At 50.7% G+C, this 18,154-nt stretch overlaps 1 protein-coding gene across 3 annotated transcripts; it reads left to right on the forward strand.

The window, feature by feature from the left end:
* Nucleotides 1–361: 361 nt before the first annotated feature.
* On the forward strand, nucleotides 362–15,689 carry znf326 (zinc finger protein 326). Of its 3 annotated transcripts, none has more exons than XM_023964827.1 (10): nucleotides 362–546; nucleotides 754–854; nucleotides 4,206–4,299; nucleotides 4,488–4,881; nucleotides 4,949–5,015; nucleotides 5,067–5,151; nucleotides 11,665–11,812; nucleotides 14,086–14,146; nucleotides 14,209–14,339; nucleotides 14,423–15,689. In XM_023964827.1, exons 1-10 carry the CDS (start codon nucleotides 464–466, stop codon nucleotides 14,537–14,539), a joined length of 1,281 nt encoding a protein of 426 aa, XP_023820595.1. In that variant the 5' UTR covers nucleotides 362–463; the 3' UTR covers nucleotides 14,540–15,689. The 3 variants fall into 3 exon arrangements, with proteins under 3 accessions (XP_023820595.1, XP_023820596.1, XP_023820597.1); XM_023964828.1 differs by having other exon boundaries at nucleotides 363–546; nucleotides 5,082–5,151; XM_023964829.1 differs by having other exon boundaries at nucleotides 364–546; nucleotides 5,085–5,151.
* The last annotated feature ends 2,465 nt before the right edge of the window (nucleotides 15,690–18,154 follow it).

An 18,154-nucleotide genomic window follows, 5' to 3' on the forward strand; every position in this document is an offset into this window, starting at 1 on the left:
TTTATTCATGACAAAAGTGGAGCTGGTTTTATTTTGCTTTGGAAGCATATCTTGTTGGGTCTCATATCAAAGAATATGCTAAAGGACTTAATCAACTTTTGCTCATCTTGGCCAACTTTCATGTCCTCAAATGTAAATTCTCTGAAAACCATATTTTGTTGTTTTCTTTTCTAGGTTCAATCTATGTAAAATAGTATCTGTAGTATGTGGGTTTGAATTTTGCATTTGTTACTTTTTTGCATAACTGAATGTAAATCTCTGTAATTTTAAACGATGTACAATAAAGTTTAATGAGAAAAAACAGCGTTGTAATGCCCAATAAAGTTTGACAGTTTTGAATGGTTGGATGTTTTTCCGATCCCTCCGCCGCGGCTCTGCTGCCCCTTGGTGGTCATCCGGCGGAAAGGCAGCTGTGGAAGTAGGTCGCGCGCTGCTCCTCCGTCGGTACACTTCTGCAGAAACGATGAAGAAACGGCATTTAAACCCAACGCCCCCGGTTGTTCCCTACAGAGCGGCGTTAGGATACAACCCGCCGCCCCCCATGAGGTCCGGTCCGGCTTTCGTGAAGCTAACATCATGTACAGCCTTTGCTAGCTTTCGCTGCTTCTTCGGCCGGGTCGAACTGGGAACGTTCGCAGAGTCGTCCCGGTTCTTAACTGGATGTTTTCGTTGTTTACCCCCGGAAACTCCGGGCACTGCTGCTGGTCGAGTGTTGCTGAGCTAATGGCTGCTTTCTGTCGGGGTTTGTGACAGAGTTCCGCCGCGGTTCATCGAGGCCATGCGGCGCATCACCGGGACGGAGCCGGCAGTTAACCCGGCAGAACCGAAGCGGAGCGAGCCCACGAGAACTGCAGGTTCGAGCTGCACTCAAACACAAGAGCCGCCACGTCGGTGCTGGACCGGAAAAACTCCCCCCAGGCGGCACCTAGGGGACTTCGGCCAGCACCACACCCGCTACTCCTCTGCAGAAATGCCCTGCAGAGGAGCGGCCGGTGTGGTGCTGGCTAAAGCCCCCCTAGGTGCCGCCTGGGGTTTTTTTTTCCGGTCGAACACAGGCTGCCGGGGGGTGGGGTGGGGGGTTACTTTTTTGATTTTGAGAAATCTGATTGAGATAAAATATTTCATCCCTCCCTAACAGGATTTCCTCCTAACTTTGTTTGGTCTCATATTTGGTGGCTTCTTAATCACACTTAATGATTAAACCGAACTTTTCAACCATAAAACAAATAGTGAAGACAAAGTTGAATTAACCAAAGCAAACAGAGCGGGGAAAGTAACCCTAAAGCAAGGGGCCCCTGAGCCAAATGGGGCTCTTTCATCCCTCTATGTGGCTCCTAAAATTCTTATTTCTGCTTCATGTCAGATAAATGAGCAAAAAGATGCACATATTGATGCACATGCAGCTCACATTCTTCTCTTCAGTGTGTATGAGCTGTTCACAGACCAACTTCTACTAGATCTACCAAAACCTGCATTCCCACACCATTGTTCTCATGTTTATATGCAGTATTCAAAGAAAAAAAGACCAAAGTCACGTTTGACTCGACGTTCTTGCAGAGTTAATTCAGTAAATGTGCTACAGCAGCTCTGTGTTGTATTTGACATGAGGTGTTTTTTACTTTGAAAGGACACACAAATCTCTTCATCACTACAGTCTGCCCCAGGGCAGCTGTGGCTACAACAGTAGCTACCATCACCAAGTATGAATGAGGAGTGAATGAATAAAGGACACACTGTAAGCGCTTTGAGTGTCTTGAAAAGCGCAGATAAATCCAATCCATTATTATTACTATTATTATTAAATGTACTTATTACTATAAATCAATGTTTGTAAATATTCAAAGTCATATTTTATGACTGAGGGGCTTAATGGTCACAAAGACATAAAAAAGGATTGTTTTCAGATGGGGACTTGTGGTTATGGCTGGGTTCTAGTCGCTAAGACACTGGATCAATTGGATCTCTTGGTGTTTAAAGGTGCAGACCCCTCCCTATAGTGAAAACAGAGGAGCACACCCCTCCCTATAGTGAAATCAGAGGTGCAGACCCCTCCCTATAGTGAGAACAGAGGTGCAGACCCCTCCCTGTATTAAAAACAGAGGAGCACACCCCTCCCTATTGTGAAAACAGAGGAGCACACCCCTCCCTATGGTTAAAACAGAGGTGCAGACCCCTCCCAAAGTGAAAACAGAGGTGCAGACCCCTCCCAAAGTGAAAACAGAGGTGCAGACCCCTCCCAAAGTGAAAACAGAGGTGCAGACCCCTCCCTATGGTGAAAACAGAGGTGCAGACCCCTCCCTATATTGAAAAAAGAGGTACAGACCACTCCCTATGGTGAAAGCAGAGGTGCAGACCCCTCCCTATGGTGAAAACAGAGGTGAACACCCCTCCCTATATTGAAAACAGGGGTGCAGACCACTCCCTATGGTGAAAACAGAGGTGCAGACCCCTCCCTATGGTGAAAACAGAGGTGCACATCCCTCCCTATATTGAAAACAGGGGTGCAGACCACTCCCTATGGTGAAAACAGAGGTGCAGGCCCCTCCCTATGGTGAAAACAGAGGTGCAGGCCCCTCCCTATGGTGAAAACAGAGGTGCAGACCCCTCCCTATGGTGAAAACAGAGGTGCAGACCCCTCCCTATGGTGAAAACAGAGGTGCAGACCCCTCCCTATGGTGAAAACAGAGGTGCACATCCCTCCCTATATTGAAAACAGGGGTGCAGACCACTCCCTATGGTGAAAACAGGGGTGCAGACCACTCCCTATGGTGAAAACAGAGGTGCAGGCCCCTCCCTATGGTGAAAACAGAGGTGCAGACCCCTCCCTATATTGAAAACAGAGGTGCAGACCCCTCCCTATGGTGAAAACAGAGGTGCAGACCCCTCCCTATGGTGAAAACAGAGGTGCAGACCCCTCCCTATGGTGAAAACAGAGGTGCACATCCCTCCCTATATTGAAAACAGGGGTGCAGACCACTCCCTATGGTGAAAACAGGGGTGCAGACCACTCCCTATGGTGAAAACAGAGGTGCAGGCCCCTCCCTATGGTGAAAACAGAGGTGCAGACCCCTCCCTATATTGAAAACAGAGGTGCAGACCCCTCCCTATGGTGAAAACAGAGGTGCAGACCCCTCCCTATGGTGAAAACAGAGGTGCAGACCACTCCCTATGGTGAAAACAGGGGTGCAGACCACTCCCTATGGTGAAAACAGAGGTGCAGACCCCTCCCTATGGTGAAAACAGAGGTGCACATCCCTCCCTATATTGAAAACAGGGGTGCAGACCACTCCCTATGGTGAAAACAGAGGTGCAGGCCCCTCCCTATGGTGAAAACAGAGGTGCAGACCCCTCCCTATATTGAAAACAGAGGTGCAGACCCCTCCCTATATTGAAAACAGAGGTGCAGACCCCTCCCTATGGTGAAAACAGAGGTGCACACCCCTCCCCTATATTGAAAACAGAGGTGCAGACCCATACCTATAGTCGAAACAGAGGTGCAGACCCCTCCCTATGGTGAAAACAGAGTTGCAGACCCCTCCCTGTAGTGAAAACAGAGGAGCACAACCCTCCCTATTGTGAAAACAGAGGAGCACACCCCTACCTATAGTGAAAACAGAGGTGCAGACCCCTCCCTATGGTGAAAGCAGAGGTGCAGACCCCTCCCTATATTGAAAACAGAGGTGCAGACCCCTCCCTATATTGAAAACAGAGGTGCAGACCCCTCCCTATGGTGAAAACAGAGGTGCAGACCCCTCCCTATATTGAAAACAGAGGTGCAGACCCCTCCCTATATTGAAAACAGGGGTGCAGACCACTCCCTGTGGTGAAAACAGAGGTGCAGGCCCCTACCTATAGTGAAAAAAGGGGTGCACACCCCTACATATGATGAAAACAGAGGTGCACACCCCTCCCTATGGTGAAAACAGAGGTGCAGACCCCTACCTATGGTTAAAACAGGGGTGCAGACCCCTCCCTATGGTGAAAACAGAGGTGCAGACCCCTCCCTATGGTGAAAACAGAGGCGCAGACCCCTCCCTATAGTGAAAACAGAGGTGCAGACCCCTCCCTATAGTGAAAACAGAGGTGCACAGGTTTACAGACGTGGCGAATATCAAAAACACAAAGTCTGAAAGTTTGCTAGTGTTGACGTGAAGATGACGGAATCACACCTGAGTTCTGAAGACCCGCCTCCTTCTCCATTTCAGCGCCACCTTCAGTCAACAAATGGAAGTCCTCGTTCAAAGTCCTGGGTGATCAGGAGGACAGTCCTCAGATGCAAACCGCTAACAGTCCAGAGAGGTACAGTCCTTTGTGCCGCTTCAACACCAAAGTCTGGAATGTTTTTTGGCATATTTTCAGGAAGAAACTCTGCAGATGTGACGACTCTCATCGTCCGCCACTGCTTCAGCTTCCAGATGCGTTTGTCAGAGATCCTCTGTCTTTCGCCGTCATCTCCAACAGTCCATCCTCTCCTCATTTCCTCACAGGACGGAGCTTTACGATCCCAGCAGTCCTCTGTCGTCAGACTCCGAGCCCGAGGGGCCGCGGGCCCCGCCTCCCACCCACTCCCCGCCCAATCTGGAGGTCATCCTGCCCCGTCAGCATCACGACAGCGGAAGGTGGGACCGCGAGAGCCGACTCCCGGACAGACTGGACTTGGTCCCTGGAAGCAGCCCTGCCGGGAGCAGAGGGCTCAGTCCAGGTTTTCGGCCGGCCCAAAGACCAGCATACAGCGCCGAGGCGGAGCCGCTCGGATGCACGGGTTTTGGGTTCAACTCCCTGGACAAACATAACCACCTTCCTCCTGACAGAACCCCCTTACAGCAGCTAGGGGCCTCTGCGGAGGAGGAGGGGAGGATTGTGCCTGAATGCAGGAGAGAGGTAGTTCTGACAGCAGGAACCAAAGCATGTGTGATGTGACTGAGTGCTGACGGCTGTCTACCTGCAGGCAGCAGCTCCACCCACAACATCTCCACCCAGATTCAAGAGAGACTACCTCAGACCTCTGGAAGCAGGTAAACCAGGACAGACGGCAGAGAGGAGACTCTTTCAATGTGTAACTGAAGACGTTCTCTTGACAGTAGAAGTGGATCAGGACTTACCTCGGACTAAAGTGACCAAAACGGAGGAAACCGCTGCGGCACAGAGCAGGTACGCCGCCTATAGGAGGTGCAGAGCAGGTACGCCGCCTTAAGGAGGTGCAGGGCAGGTACGCCGCCTATAGGAAATGCAGAGCAGATACGCCGCCTTAAGGAGGTGCAGAGCAGGTACGCCGCCTTAAGGAGGTGCAGGGCAGGTACGCCGACTTAAGGAGGTGCAGAGCAGGTACGCCGCCTTAAGGAGGTGCAGAGCAGGTACAACCGCCTTAAGGAGGTGCAGAGCAGGTACGCCGCCTATAGGAGGTGCAGAGCAGGTACGCCGCCTTAAGGAGGTGCAGAGCAGGTACGCCCCCTATAGGAGGTGCAGAGCAGGTACGCCCCCTATAGGAGGTGCAGAGCAGGTACGCCGCCTTAAAGAGGTGCAGAGCAGGCACGCCGCCTATAGGAGGTGCAGAGCAGGCACGCCGCCTATAGGAGGTGCAGAGCAGGTACGCCGCCTTAAGGAGGTGCAGGGCAGGTACGCCGCCTATAGGAGGTGCAGAGCAGATACGCCGCCTTAAGGAGGTGCAGAGCAGGTACGCCGCCTTAAGGAGGTGCAGGGCAGGTACGCCGACTTAAGGAGGTGCAGAGCAGGTACGCCGCCTTAAAGAGGTGCAGAGCAGGTACAACCGCCTTAAGGAGGTGCAGAGCAGGTACGCCGCCTAAAGGAGGTGCAGAGCAGGTACGCCGCCTTAAGGAGGTGCAGAGCAGGTACGCCGCCTATAGGAGGTGCAGAGCAGGTACGCCGCCTTAAGGAGGTGCAGAGCAGGCACGCCGCCTATAGGAGGTGCAGAGCAGGCACGCCGCCTATAGGAGGTGCAGAGCAGGCACGCCGCCTATAGGAGGTGCAGAGCAGGCACGCCGCCTTAAGGAGGTAAAGAGCAGGTACGCCGCCTATAGGAGGTGCAGAGCAGGCACCCCGCCTTAAGGAGGTGCAAAGCAGGTACGCCGCCTTAAGGAGGTGCAGAGCAGGTACGCCGCCTATAGGAGGTGCAGAGCAGGCACGCCGCCTATAGGAGGTGCAGAGCAGGCACGCCGCCTATAGGAGGTGCAGAGCAGGTACGCCGCCTTAAGGAGGTGCAGGGCAGGTACGCCGCCTATAGGAGGTGCAGAGCAGATACGCCGCCTTAAGGAGGTGCAGAGCAGGTACGCCGCCTTAAGGAGGTGCAGGGCAGGTACGCCGACTTAAGGAGGTGCAGAGCAGTTACGCCGCCTTAAAGAGGTGCAGAGCAGGTACAACTGCCTTAAGGAGGTGCAGAGCAGGTACGCCGCCTATAGGAGGTGCAGAGCAGGTACGCCGCCTTAAGGAGGTGCAGAGCAGGTACGCCGCCTATAGGAGGTGCAGAGCAGGTACGCCGCCTTAAGGAGGTGCAGAGCAGGCACGCCGCCTATAGGAGGTGCAGAGCAGGCACGCCGCCTATAGGAGGTGCAGAGCAGGCACGCCGCCTATAGGAGGTGCAGAGCAGGTACGCCGCCTATAGGAGGTGCAGAGCAGGCACCCCGCCTTAAGGAGGTGCAAAGCAGGTACGCCGCCTTAAGGAGGTGCAGAGCAGGTACACCGCCTATAGGAGGTGCAGAGCAGGCACGCCGCCTATAGGAGGTGCAGAGCAGGCACGCCGCCTATAGGAGGTGCAGAGCAGTCACGCCGCCTATAGGAGGTGCAGAGCAGGCACGCCGCCTTAAGGAGGTTCAGAGCAGGTACCCCGCCTTAAGGAGGTGCAGAGCAGGCACGCCGCCTATAGGAGGTGCAGAGCAGGTACGCTGGCTTAAGGAAGTGCAGAGCAGGTATGCCGCCTTAAGGAGGTGCAGGGCAGGTACGCCGACTTAAGGAGGTGCAGGGCAGGTACACCGCCTTTAGGAGGTGCAGAGCAGATACGCCGCCTTAAGGAGGTGCAGAGCAGGTACGCCGCCTTAAGGAGGTGCAGGGCAGGTACGCCGACTTAAGGAGGTGCAGAGCAGGCACGCCGCCTATAGGAGGTGCAGAGCAGGTACGCCGCCTTAAGGAGGTGCAGGGCAGGTACGCCGCCTTAAGGAGGTGCAGAGCAGGCACGCCGCCTTAAGGAGGTGCATAGGAAGTACGCCGCCTATAGGAGGTGCAGAGCAGGCACCCCGCCTTAAGGAGGTGCAGAGCAGGTACGCCGCCTTAAGGAGGTGCAGAGCAGGTACACCGCCTATAGGAGGTGCAGAGCAGGTACGCCGCCTATAGGAGGTGCAAAGCAGATACGCCGCCTTAAGGAGGTTCAGAGCAGGTACGCCGCCTTAAGGAGGTGCAGAGCAGGTAGGCGCCTATAGGAGGTGCAGAGCAGGCACGCCGCCTATAGGAGGTGCAGAGCAGGCACGCCGCCTTAAGGAGGTTCAGAACAGGTACCCCGCCTTAAGGAGGTGCAGAGCAGGCACGCCGCCTTAAGGAGGTGCAGAGCAGGTACGCCGCCTATAGGAGGTGCAGAGCAGGTACGCCGCCTTAAAGAGGTGCAGAGCAGGTACGCCGCCTTAAGGAGGTGCAGAGCAGGTACGCCGCCTTAAGGAGGTGCAGCGCAGGTACGCCGCCTATAGGAGGTGCAGAGCAGGTACGCCGCCTATAGGAGGTGCAGAGCAGGTACGCCGCCTATAGGACGTGCAGAGCAGGTACGCCGCCTATAGGAGGTGCAGAGCAGTCACGCCGCCTATGGGAGGTGCAGAGCAGGTACGCCGCCTATAGGAGGTGCAGAGCAGGTACGCCGCCTATAGGACGTGCAGAGCAGGTACGCCGCCTATAGGAGGTGCAGGGCAGATACGCCGCCTTAAGGAGGTGCAGAGCAGGTACGCCGACTTAAGGAGGTGCAGAGCAGGTACGCCGCCTTAAAGAGGTGCAGAGCAGGTACAACCGCCTTAAGGAGGTGCAGAGCAGGTACGCCGCCTATAGGAGGTGCAGAGCAGGTACGCCGCCTTAAGGAGGTGCAGAGCAGGTACGCCGCCTATAGGAGGTGTAGAGCAGGTACGCCGCCTTAAGGAGGTGCAGAGCAGGCACGCCGCCTATAGTAGGTGCAGAGCAGGCACGCCGCCTATAGGAGGTGCAGAGCAGGCACGCCGCCTTAAGGATGTGCAGAGCAGGTACGCCGCCTATAGGAGGTGCAGAGCAGGCACCCCGCCTTAAGGAGGTGCAAAGCAGGTACGCCGCCTTAAGGAGGTGCAGAGCAGGCACGCCGCCTTAAGGAGGTTCAGAGCAGGTACCCCGCCTTAAGGAGGTGCAGAGCAGGCACGCCGCCTATAGGAGGTGCAGAGCAGGTACGCTGGCTTAAGGAAGTGCAGAGCAGGTATGCCGCCTTAAGGAGGTGCAGGGCAGGTACACCGCCTATAGGAGGTGCAGAGCAGATACGCCGCCTTAAGGAGGTGCAGAGCAGGTACGCCGCCTTAAGGAGGTGCAGGGCAGGTACGCCGACTTAAAGAGGTGCAGAGCAGGCACGCCGCCTATAGGAGGTGCAGAGCAGGTACGCCGCCTTAAGGAGGTGCAGAGCAGGCACGCCGCCTTAAGGAGGTGCAGAGCAGGTACGCCGCCTATAGGAGGTGCAGAGCAGGCACCCCGCCTTAAGGAGGTGCAGAGCAGGTACGCCGCCTTAAGGAGGTACAGAGCAGGTACCCCGCTTATAGGAGGTGCAGAGCAGGTACGCCGCCTATAGGAGGTGCAGAGCAGGTAGGCCGCCTATAGGAGGTGCAGAGCAGGCACGCCGCCTATAGGAGGTGCAGAGCAGGCACGCCGCCTTAAGGAGGTTCAGAGCAGGTACCCCGCCTTAAGGAGGTGCAGAGCAGGCACGCCGCCTATAGGAGGTGCAGAGCAGGTATGCTGGCTTAAGGAGGTGCAGAGCAGGTATGCCGCCTTAAGGAGGTGCAGAGCAGGTACGCCGCCTATAGGAGGTGCAGAGCAGGCACGCCGCCTATAGGAGGTGCAGAGCAGGTACGCTGGCTTAAGGAGGTGCAGAGCAGGTACGCCGCCTATAGGAGGTGCAGAGCAGGCACGCCGCCTATAGGAGGTGCAGAGCAGGTACGCTGGCTTAAGGAGGTGCAGAGCAGGTACGCCGCCTTAAGGAGGTGCAGAGCAGGTACGCCGCCTTAAGGAGGTGCAGAGCAGGTACGCCGCCTATAGGAGGTGCAGAGCAGGTACGCCGCCTATAGGAGGTGCAGAGCAGGTACGCCGCCTATAGGACGTGCAGAGCAGGTACGCCGCCTATAGGAGGTGCAGAGCAGGCACGCCGCCTATAGGAGGTGCAGAGCAGGTACGCCGCCTTAAGGAGGTGCAGAGCAGGCACGCCGCCTATAGGAGGTGCAGAGCAGGTACGCTGGCTTAAGGAAGTGCAGAGCAGGTACGCCGCCTATAGGAGGTGCAGGGCAGATACGCCGCCTTAAGGAGGTGCAGAGCAGGTATGCCGCCTTAAGGAGGTGCAGGGCAGGTACGCCGACTTAAGGAGGTGCAGAGCAGGTACGCCGCATTAAAGAGGTGCAGAGCAGGTACAACCGCCTTAAGGAGGTGCAGAGCAGGTACGCCGCCTATAGGAGGTGCAGAGCAGGTACGCCGCCTTAAGGAGGTGCAGAGCAGGTACGCCGCCTATAGGAGGTGCAGAGCAGGTACGCCGCCTTAAGGAGGTGCAGAGCAGGTACGCCGCCTTAAGGAGGTGCAGAGCAGGTACGCCGCCTTAAGGAGGTGCAGAGCAGGCACGCCGCCTATAGGAGGTGCAGAGCAGGCACGCCGCCTTAAGGAGGTGCAGAGCAGGTACGCCGCCTTAAGGAGGTGCAGAGCAGGTACGCCGCCTTAAGGAGGTGCAGAGCAGGTACGCCGCCTTAAGGAGGTGCAGAGTGGCCTCATTCTGCTTACATTACCTGCATGAGGGTAATACATGCCTGAAACATTTACCGTAAATTCCGGACTACAAAGCGCACCCGATTATTAGCCGCACCCACCCATTTTCACGTGTTTAACTAATTTTATACATACACAAGCCGCGTCGGGGTACAAGCCGCATGAATTAGGCAACATTGTCATCCTGACGGATCACTTCCTGACTCAGAGTGTAAGTGTGATTTATTAGCACACAGTGGGTGGAGTCAGTTTTGCCTCAGGCTCATGTCTTTGAATCTATCTGCATCTGCCAAACAGTATGCACGTCTATTCTGTTCACAAGTTCCTCAGTTATGGTATTTATTTTATTTTTATTTTTTAACTTATTGACAATCTAGGTATCACACATAAAATTACAAACAGTAACCATATAATCAACATTACATCCCTCAGTTATGATGAGGAAATTTACATCCCCGATCCCCCATTTCCCATGAGTCTTAGGGGCTAAAGGCGGGGCCAACGCCCGGCTCGCCATTCTGTTGTACGTGTTTAAGAATGAGCAAGTATCAGCAGTGCATGGAGGGGTGAACGGGTAAAGCTCTCCTTCCGCTTGTGTCGCGGCAGGGTTATGGGAGTAACAGGGCTGGTTAAAAACACGCTAGTAAAATAAATCAGCGACGACTGAAAAGCGCGCGCCTCAGCGCGATACGCGCGCCTCCTCGCGGCGCGTCAGAAGTTTCCTTCCACAACAAACACTTGCTCCGCGGACGCCTCGAGTAAGCCCTGGCTGCAGCCTGCAGAATGTCTCGACGCCTCTGCGCTCCGCGCTCCCGCGCGCTCCTTGTCTCCCCTTCTTATCTACTCCGACAGCTCTGGCCATGGCGGCTTCAAGGAGGAGCGCTTCGTCCCCATTGCGCCGGTGGACGGAGCAAATCGTGTCTGTGCAGAGCAATCGGACTTAATACTGTACGTTTTTTGTATGAGGGGCGGATGCGTTGTTACGTGTGGGAGCCTTCAGACTGCCATCGGCCCCGCAGCTCACACGACACGCAGTCTCCAGCTCACACGGAGGCTGTGAGCGTTTCAATGCAAAACTCCGCTCAGTCCTTAATAACCGTTAAAACGATCACGTCAATTTGTGTTTCCAGTCGTGTCCCGACAAAATAAAGGCTGATGTTATTCCCACATGCGCTGTTCTCTCCGTCACGCAGCTGACCGGCTTTTCCAAACCCGTTGGTGATGGTGGATTTTTTCACGCTGCTTTTAAGGATTGCTTTTAACTTGAAAGCTTCATCATATTGTAGCGGCGATCACGTGCACGTTGGGTCTAATGGCACCAAAGGATTCTGGGATGCGGCTGGGCATGCGTGTTTCGTTTTGTTGAACCATGACTGAAGTGTCTAAGACCTGAAGTGAGGTCCATGCTGTTTGGCTGCTTAGAGGTGTGTTGAAAAATAAATGACTTGTGTTTGATGTTAGAGAATACAAACCATTCACTGTGTCCGAAAATACGTACACGGCGGCCGCCAATAAAATCCAATAATTAGCCCCGTCACTGAATAAGCCGCACGGCTGTAAGCGCAGGAAAAAAGTAGCGGCTTGTAGTCCGGAAATTACGGTACTTCTGCGAGTTTTCAGCTCGTTTGGGTGTTTTGGATGCATGAAGATGCAGCTCTGCTCCGTCCTCTGGATCTCTGAATGTTTCTCTCTCAGGTGTCCCATCACCTGTGACCTCTGTGATGTGGGAGTGGCCAATGCGCAGGAGCTGCAGGCTCATTTAGACTGCAAGAGCCACTGGGACACTATGCAGTACATCCAGGAGCACAACAGCTACGACGATGTGACTGCGGCTTTTCTTCAGGTAAGAAAAGGAGCTTCAGGTGACCGAACACCTGGGAAAACAGGTTCATTGTTCAGAAAGCAGTCGGCTGTGTTCAGCAGATCCGATACTAAATGTCAGCTACCAGCACACAGGAATGCGCCGGGCGCTCTGGGCAAACTGTCACAAAAGAGGACAATCTACTCAGCTTTAGAGAATTAAAAATTACATTTAGACTGGAAAATCAAGATTTATTTAGATTCCTACAAATTCAAGACTTTTATATAAAGGAACTTAAACCTGATCTAGAACCAAAAAAAATGAGACAGCATAACTAAAGTGATATCAGACGCTTATAAAAACAGTAAAACAAAGGTTATTTCAACATTTTACCGTTCTTTTACTGACAACAGGAAAAGTTCATCACTCTACATTAAAAGTAAATGTGAATCTGAGCTCAATCATAAACCTACTAGGGCTGAAACGATTCCTCGAGTTACTCAATTACAAAAATTCCTCGAGGCAAAATCTCTGCCTCGAAGCCTCGTCAAATTCCTATGACGCGCACTATACGCGCGGCACAGGGATTAGATTGTGTCACACGGACCGTTTATTCACACGGACCTTTTGAATTTAGTTGGCGCGATGGCGGAGAATAGATCTATAAATAAACGGCAGAAATTGTCTAAAGTGTGGGATCATTACACACTTAATAAAGAAGAGAACAAGGTGCAGTGTCTCTACTGCAAAATAGAGCTGGCATACCACAACACCACATCTTCCATGATTCAGCATCTGAACAGAAGACATCCACTCTATGCTGTTTCACCAAGCATCGCTGAAACAAGGTAAATTAACATAGTCTAAGCCTATTGATGTTCGCGGATTTTAATCCCATACTGCATTTGTAGCGATGTCGTGATGCGGACTAGATATGATGTTTAACTTTGATGACGTTTTAAAGTAGTAAACGTAACTATCACGTTCAATTGCAAGAGAGTATAGCCTAAAAAAAGAACCTTTTCACACACAAACACACGCACGCACGCACACACGCACACACAAACACATACATTTGGATGTTTGTTTTGAGATTACAGCTTATTATTTTTAATTGTATTATTTGCATAATTTTTTTATACATTTTATACATTGTGTACCTGTTTGGCTTGATATTTTATGTTCATTTTTTGTTCCCAGGTTAACTAAACTAAATTTGCAGAAGGTGCAATCCTTTTTTTGTAATGTTGTGTATTAAGAAGACAAAAAACCAAGTTTATATTCATATTAGTTTTACAATACATGTTATACATGTTACAGTAAGTTCACTTAACTGTACATTGTTCTATAATTGTTGGCACTTAACTTTTGGCACTTAACTTTTAGAGCCAAACTTTTGGACTTGGAAGTAAATACCTCTGTTGAGAAATAAAAGCCAAATGCTTGTTCATTTTACAGCCACATCATTTTTGTTATGCATTATTTGTTTTGGTTGTTCAAAAACACACACGAATCGTTTTATCCGATTACTCGATTAATCGATCGATTAAGTGCTAGATTAATCGATTACAAAAAGAATCGATAGCTGCAGCCCTAAAACTTACGGAGGAAGACTGGTTTAAAATGTGTCTCAATGCTCTACTACCAGCTCTCAAATATGGAAGGAATTAGCATGAAAGGATCCTATACGGTATTTTAGAACGCCCAAAATCAAAAGAAAACGACTGAAAACTCCCCAGTCTTGTTGGAGACACTATGGGAGTCAGGAAGGAAGACCATTTACTCCATGGAAAATAATGACAGTTCAACTAAAACATTTAGTTAGACATTTACAACAACAAAAAAGAGAAAAAAGGTTGTGGAAAATCACTAAAATTCTGAGAGGATTTTGAAAAAGAAAAATAAAAAACAGCCCAATTATCGTGTATTATGTTTATTTTTGTTGTAGTTGCTGATCCATGTTTGTAAACACTGACAACTGGAAAACACTCAATAAAAAAAAAAGAAAACTCATTTGGATATAAGAATAGAATAAAATAAAATATAAAAACATTCCGTTTTTATGACATATTTCATGTCAAGTTGGTGTTTGGCACAGAGGAATAAACTGGACTTCTTCACCATCTGGAGTTGAAACAGCGAAACGTTTCCATCAGACTTTTTGAAGCTCAGTCGTTTGGAAAGGACTGAGGCCTTCAGGGAACGATGCAGCTCTGTAACCGGGGGTTTGAAACCCGATGGACAGAATCCAGTTTTCCAGCCAGGAGGCAGAAAACGGTTTCAAATGGCTCCACTGTCTTGTTTTGTCTTTGAAGGAGGTGATGCTCTCCAAGAGTCTTCAGTGCAGCCGAGCCATCGAGGACAGCGCGCTGACCGGTAAGTCCCGCTGGAGGAGCTGCCCGCTTCAGATACTCGGTCATTCAGCCCTTCGCCTTCAGCTCTGCAGGAGAACGACCACATGACCAAGGTGGAAATGTTTCACTGCGCCGCCTGCAAACTGTTGGTCCCCACGTCTGGAGCCGACGTGAAAGCTCACATCACGTCTGTGGATCACCTGCGCAACACCAAGGTCCAGCTGACGGCCTTCAGCGGCTGCACGCCGCTCCCTGTGACGGCTGCCTTAGTTTCTGAACTGTTCTTGTTTCCTTGCAGGAGTTCGAGGAGCAGCAAAGACGTGCATGCCTCAGCAAAGCAGAGACCCTCATGAAGGAGTTAAAACCACAGTTTGAACACTTCCTGAATGTTCTGAAACTCAATGGACAGACTTGAGAGAATGGAAAGACAGGTCAGGAGTTTGGGACATCGTGGTGTGAAAACCACACCGGATGATGTGAAACGTTGACTTGAATTGATCTGCCAAGCAAAGCCACGCCCTCTCCCATTTCTGTTGATGTAGTTTGAAATAAAATAACAGCCCTGGACTGTGTTGCTGCTGTCTGTGAGGGTTTAACATGCATCTCTGCACCAAGCCCCCGCCTCACCACAGAGCCAGAGACCTAGACCCAGCAGCCCCCTGGCTGAGGAACAGAGAGCGCGCAGAGCCGGAGCCCCACCCCACCCCACCCCAATGCGCTCCGGGCCCATACCCAATGCCCCAACCGCTTGAGACCTACGCCTTCACACAGACGGGAGGCTCTATGAAAAATATTTTCATGAAATCAAACATTCTTCAACAAGATAGTGTTATCCAACCAAACTCTTCACTCACCCAGAAACATCTGTAGGGTTTGTTCTTTTGTACAGGTTACACACACTGATTCACCCAAACCCAGCATCTGATCAGCCTTCAGAAACCCTGCAGGTCTGGTCTCCAGCGTTTGTGCAGAAACACAAGACTCCAGGATCCACTCACAACTGGCAGTCTGTTCTTTCTCCGCTTCCCTCTGGTGTGGAGGATCCTTAAACAAAAGAAGCCGTCTGCTCAGCGACTGACACCATTTAGCTAAATTCAAGTTCTGCCTGGAAGTCAGAAGCAGACCAGTGATCCCAGAGGCATGGAACGTTTTCTGGCTGAACTCGGCCTCTCTGGCTGGTAGAAGGTGTGACGGACAAATACTGACTGACCTTTTGCTTCTGCAACAATGTGAGGATTCTGTTCTGCTCACTGACAGGTTTTCAGGCCAGCCAGCCTCGCTGACCGTTCCCAGCTGGTACCGACTTTGAGCTGAGAGCTGGGGGCTACTTTTTCTGTCCAGGATCTACATTTATTGTTTCTGCCAGTGGCTTCAACAGTCCTGTGTTGTGTTGGTCACACAGTCACATGGACATGTGTGCAGCATCACTTGAAAGCCCTGGAAGTTGTACTCCAGCATAACTATGTATGACCACCATAAGCTTTTGTTAGTTCACAACCCTAAAATAATGTTGGTGCTTTTTGTGTTTGTCCCACAAACATGTTAAAGACCCATTCTGACAGAAACGCTGTTTGTGGTGTTTTTAACTTGTAGCATTTTTCTCATGACGGAGGACAAAGAGAAAGAAAATTATGATTCAAATTGTGTTTCTGAGGTTTTTTTGTGAATCAGATGCAGTTTGAAGAAGCTTAAATTTGTTAAGTACAAACTGCAATGGGCGGGGCCACAGTCTCCTTGCCCCTCCCCTTTCTGATCATCCACCTGCAGACCCACAGATCCATGAAGGTCTTTGTTTCCTGGTCTGAGCTGGAATCTGGATCAGAACTGGACGGATGGATAGATCTGATGTTGATCCTCAGCTTGGGGGTGTGAGGGCTGTAAGCTAGAAGGAGCGACTGTAAACAAAGGGATGATGGGAAATAAGTGCTGGCTTCCTCCCCGCACAAATGTGAAAAACACCAAATGTGACAGCAGCTCATTGCCCCCCCCCAGGGCAAATACAGAGAACAAATTTCCAGTACTTGGGTTTGAAGACACTGATGAGACGGTAAGTTTCTAAATCAAGATTTTGTCTGTTCACAAGTGAAGCTGCACGTTTACAGAAACATGGGTCCCCCGACAGCCCACCAGTGAGAGCCAAGCTAGCATTCGCCAAGAATGTCCACTGTGCACAAAGAGTTCTTTCCTCAGAACCAGCATGAGCTCCTTTATCCTCTTTAGCTTTTCACATTCTGCTAAAAGGTCTGACAGAACCAGAGAAACCGAAGGCTGTGAATGAAATGAAGGCAGCAGAAGACTCAAGCAAGTCCTGGTAAAATAATCTGAAATGTTGGAGTCCAGAAACAAGGAAAGCACAGAAAAAGATTCGAAAGACTTGATTTCGTTCACTCCCAGGTCATTATTTTACCACAACAACCTCCGAAAGCTGCCATCAAACTCTCAGTCCAACCGCAACTTTCTGTGTGTGTGTGTGTATTTGTGTGTGCAGGGGTGTATTTGTGTGTCTGTGTGTGCAGGTGTTTGTATGTGTGGACAGGTGTTTGTATGTATGTGTGTGTGTGTGCAGGTGTGTATTTGTGTGTGGACAGGGGCCTGTTTCAGAAAGGAGGTTCAACCAACTCTGAGGTTGAACTTGAACTCTGAGTTGGTCAATCGAGAGATTAACAACTCTGAGTTTTCTGTTTCAGAGAAGCTGATCCGCGTTAGGTCAATCAACTCTGAGTGGACTGATTCGGAGGTAAGCGTGCGCACCGCGACTATAAGAAGCCATTATCAATGGAGCGCAGATATCACGAGTCACCATGGCAACCGTGAAAAAAAGAGGTCTGCGTATTTTTCGCCAGCTGAACTTGACGTGCTGCTGCAGAGTTACAGTGAATATGAGCAGATATTCCAGAAGAAAAGCAACACCGCTGCATCTGCAAAACAGAGACAGTTAGCGTGGGAAAACATAGCTGCTCAAGTTAATGCGTAAGTTTGCATTTAAATCATTGTTATAAAATATTGGCTGTAATAACTTTTTAAATAGCGTAAGGAGTGAAATAAAAAATGGGGATATTTAGGTGGTCTTTTGAAGTGTTATTCCTGGTGTAATTGCATGAAATGCTGCATAGTGTACAGAACCAATCTGGGGGAAAATGCATTTAACATCAGTAATGTTTAAAGGACTTTTTTGTTAACCTTCCCCTCTTGCAAACGTTGGTCAGTTTAATATTAATACATGCAATTGTGTTTTTAAAAGTGAACTTTTGTCTACTGTTGAACCTTTCTCTGCGCGAAGACTTCTCATTTCTTTTCTCTCGTCTTTCCGACCGTGGTCAGAAGCGCAGAGGAGATTTCCTTCAGGGCCGAAGGGAATTCTCCTTCGGGGTTCACTTCCCGTTCGAAACCCTCAACCTCCAGAGCGGATTAAGAATGACTCCAAAACAGTTATTCTGGGAATGACACCTTCTCTTTATGTAACTAAGTGCTCCGTCCTCCGAACACCCCCCCCCCCCCCATCTGCACCTGCACTCGCCCCTCCCCTTCTCTCTCGTGGCTCGCACCCCGCTCAGCACACACACACTGCAACACTACCCTTGTATTGATCAAGTGGTATAGGTTTATACGGGATTAAGAAAGTAAGCAGTGCTAGCAAATTGTGTTTCCAAAAAGTAATTGTTACATTAATCTAATTCAATGTCCCTGATTTCATTCTCACGTAGATGCAATCCTGCAGGAATTAAAAGAACATGGCAGCAGCTAAAAATGAAAAAAAATTGAGTCTTCTCAAAATCCTCGTACGAGGTAAAAATAATTCTCTACAAATTAATGCAGCCTCCTTGTCTATTGGGTCCTCCAAAAAAGAACAAGCCATTCTTGTCACTTAGACCGTCTCTGTGTGACGGACATTTGGGCAATGAAGGTTAAAGCGAAAAATACCGCTTCGTCTTTAAAAAGGGGAGGGGACCGGCAGGAACTTTGAGTTTAGGGAATAAAACCTGCTCCCGACCAGGTTAGGTTCACAGCATAAGTAACCATGGATACTGAC

This window comes from Oryzias latipes, chromosome 17 (genome assembly GCF_002234675.1).
Source record: "Oryzias latipes chromosome 17, ASM223467v1".
In the NCBI taxonomy this organism is placed as follows: domain Eukaryota; kingdom Metazoa; phylum Chordata; class Actinopteri; order Beloniformes; family Adrianichthyidae; genus Oryzias; species Oryzias latipes.

What these genes read in the sequence shown, in the direction of transcription:
- znf326 (XM_023964827.1), top strand. Translation starts at nt 464, where the DNA reads ATGAAGAAACGGCATTTAAACCCAACGCCCCCGGTTGTTCCCTACAGA. An exon ending in ACCGCTAACAGTCCAGAGAG is followed by an intron (nt 4,300 to 4,487) that starts GTACAGTCCTTT and finishes ATTTCCTCACAG; the next exon opens with GACGGAGCTTTACGATCCCA. An exon ending in CGAGGACAGCGCGCTGACCG is followed by an intron (nt 14,147 to 14,208) that starts GTAAGTCCCGCT and finishes CTTCGCCTTCAG; the next exon opens with CTCTGCAGGAGAACGACCAC.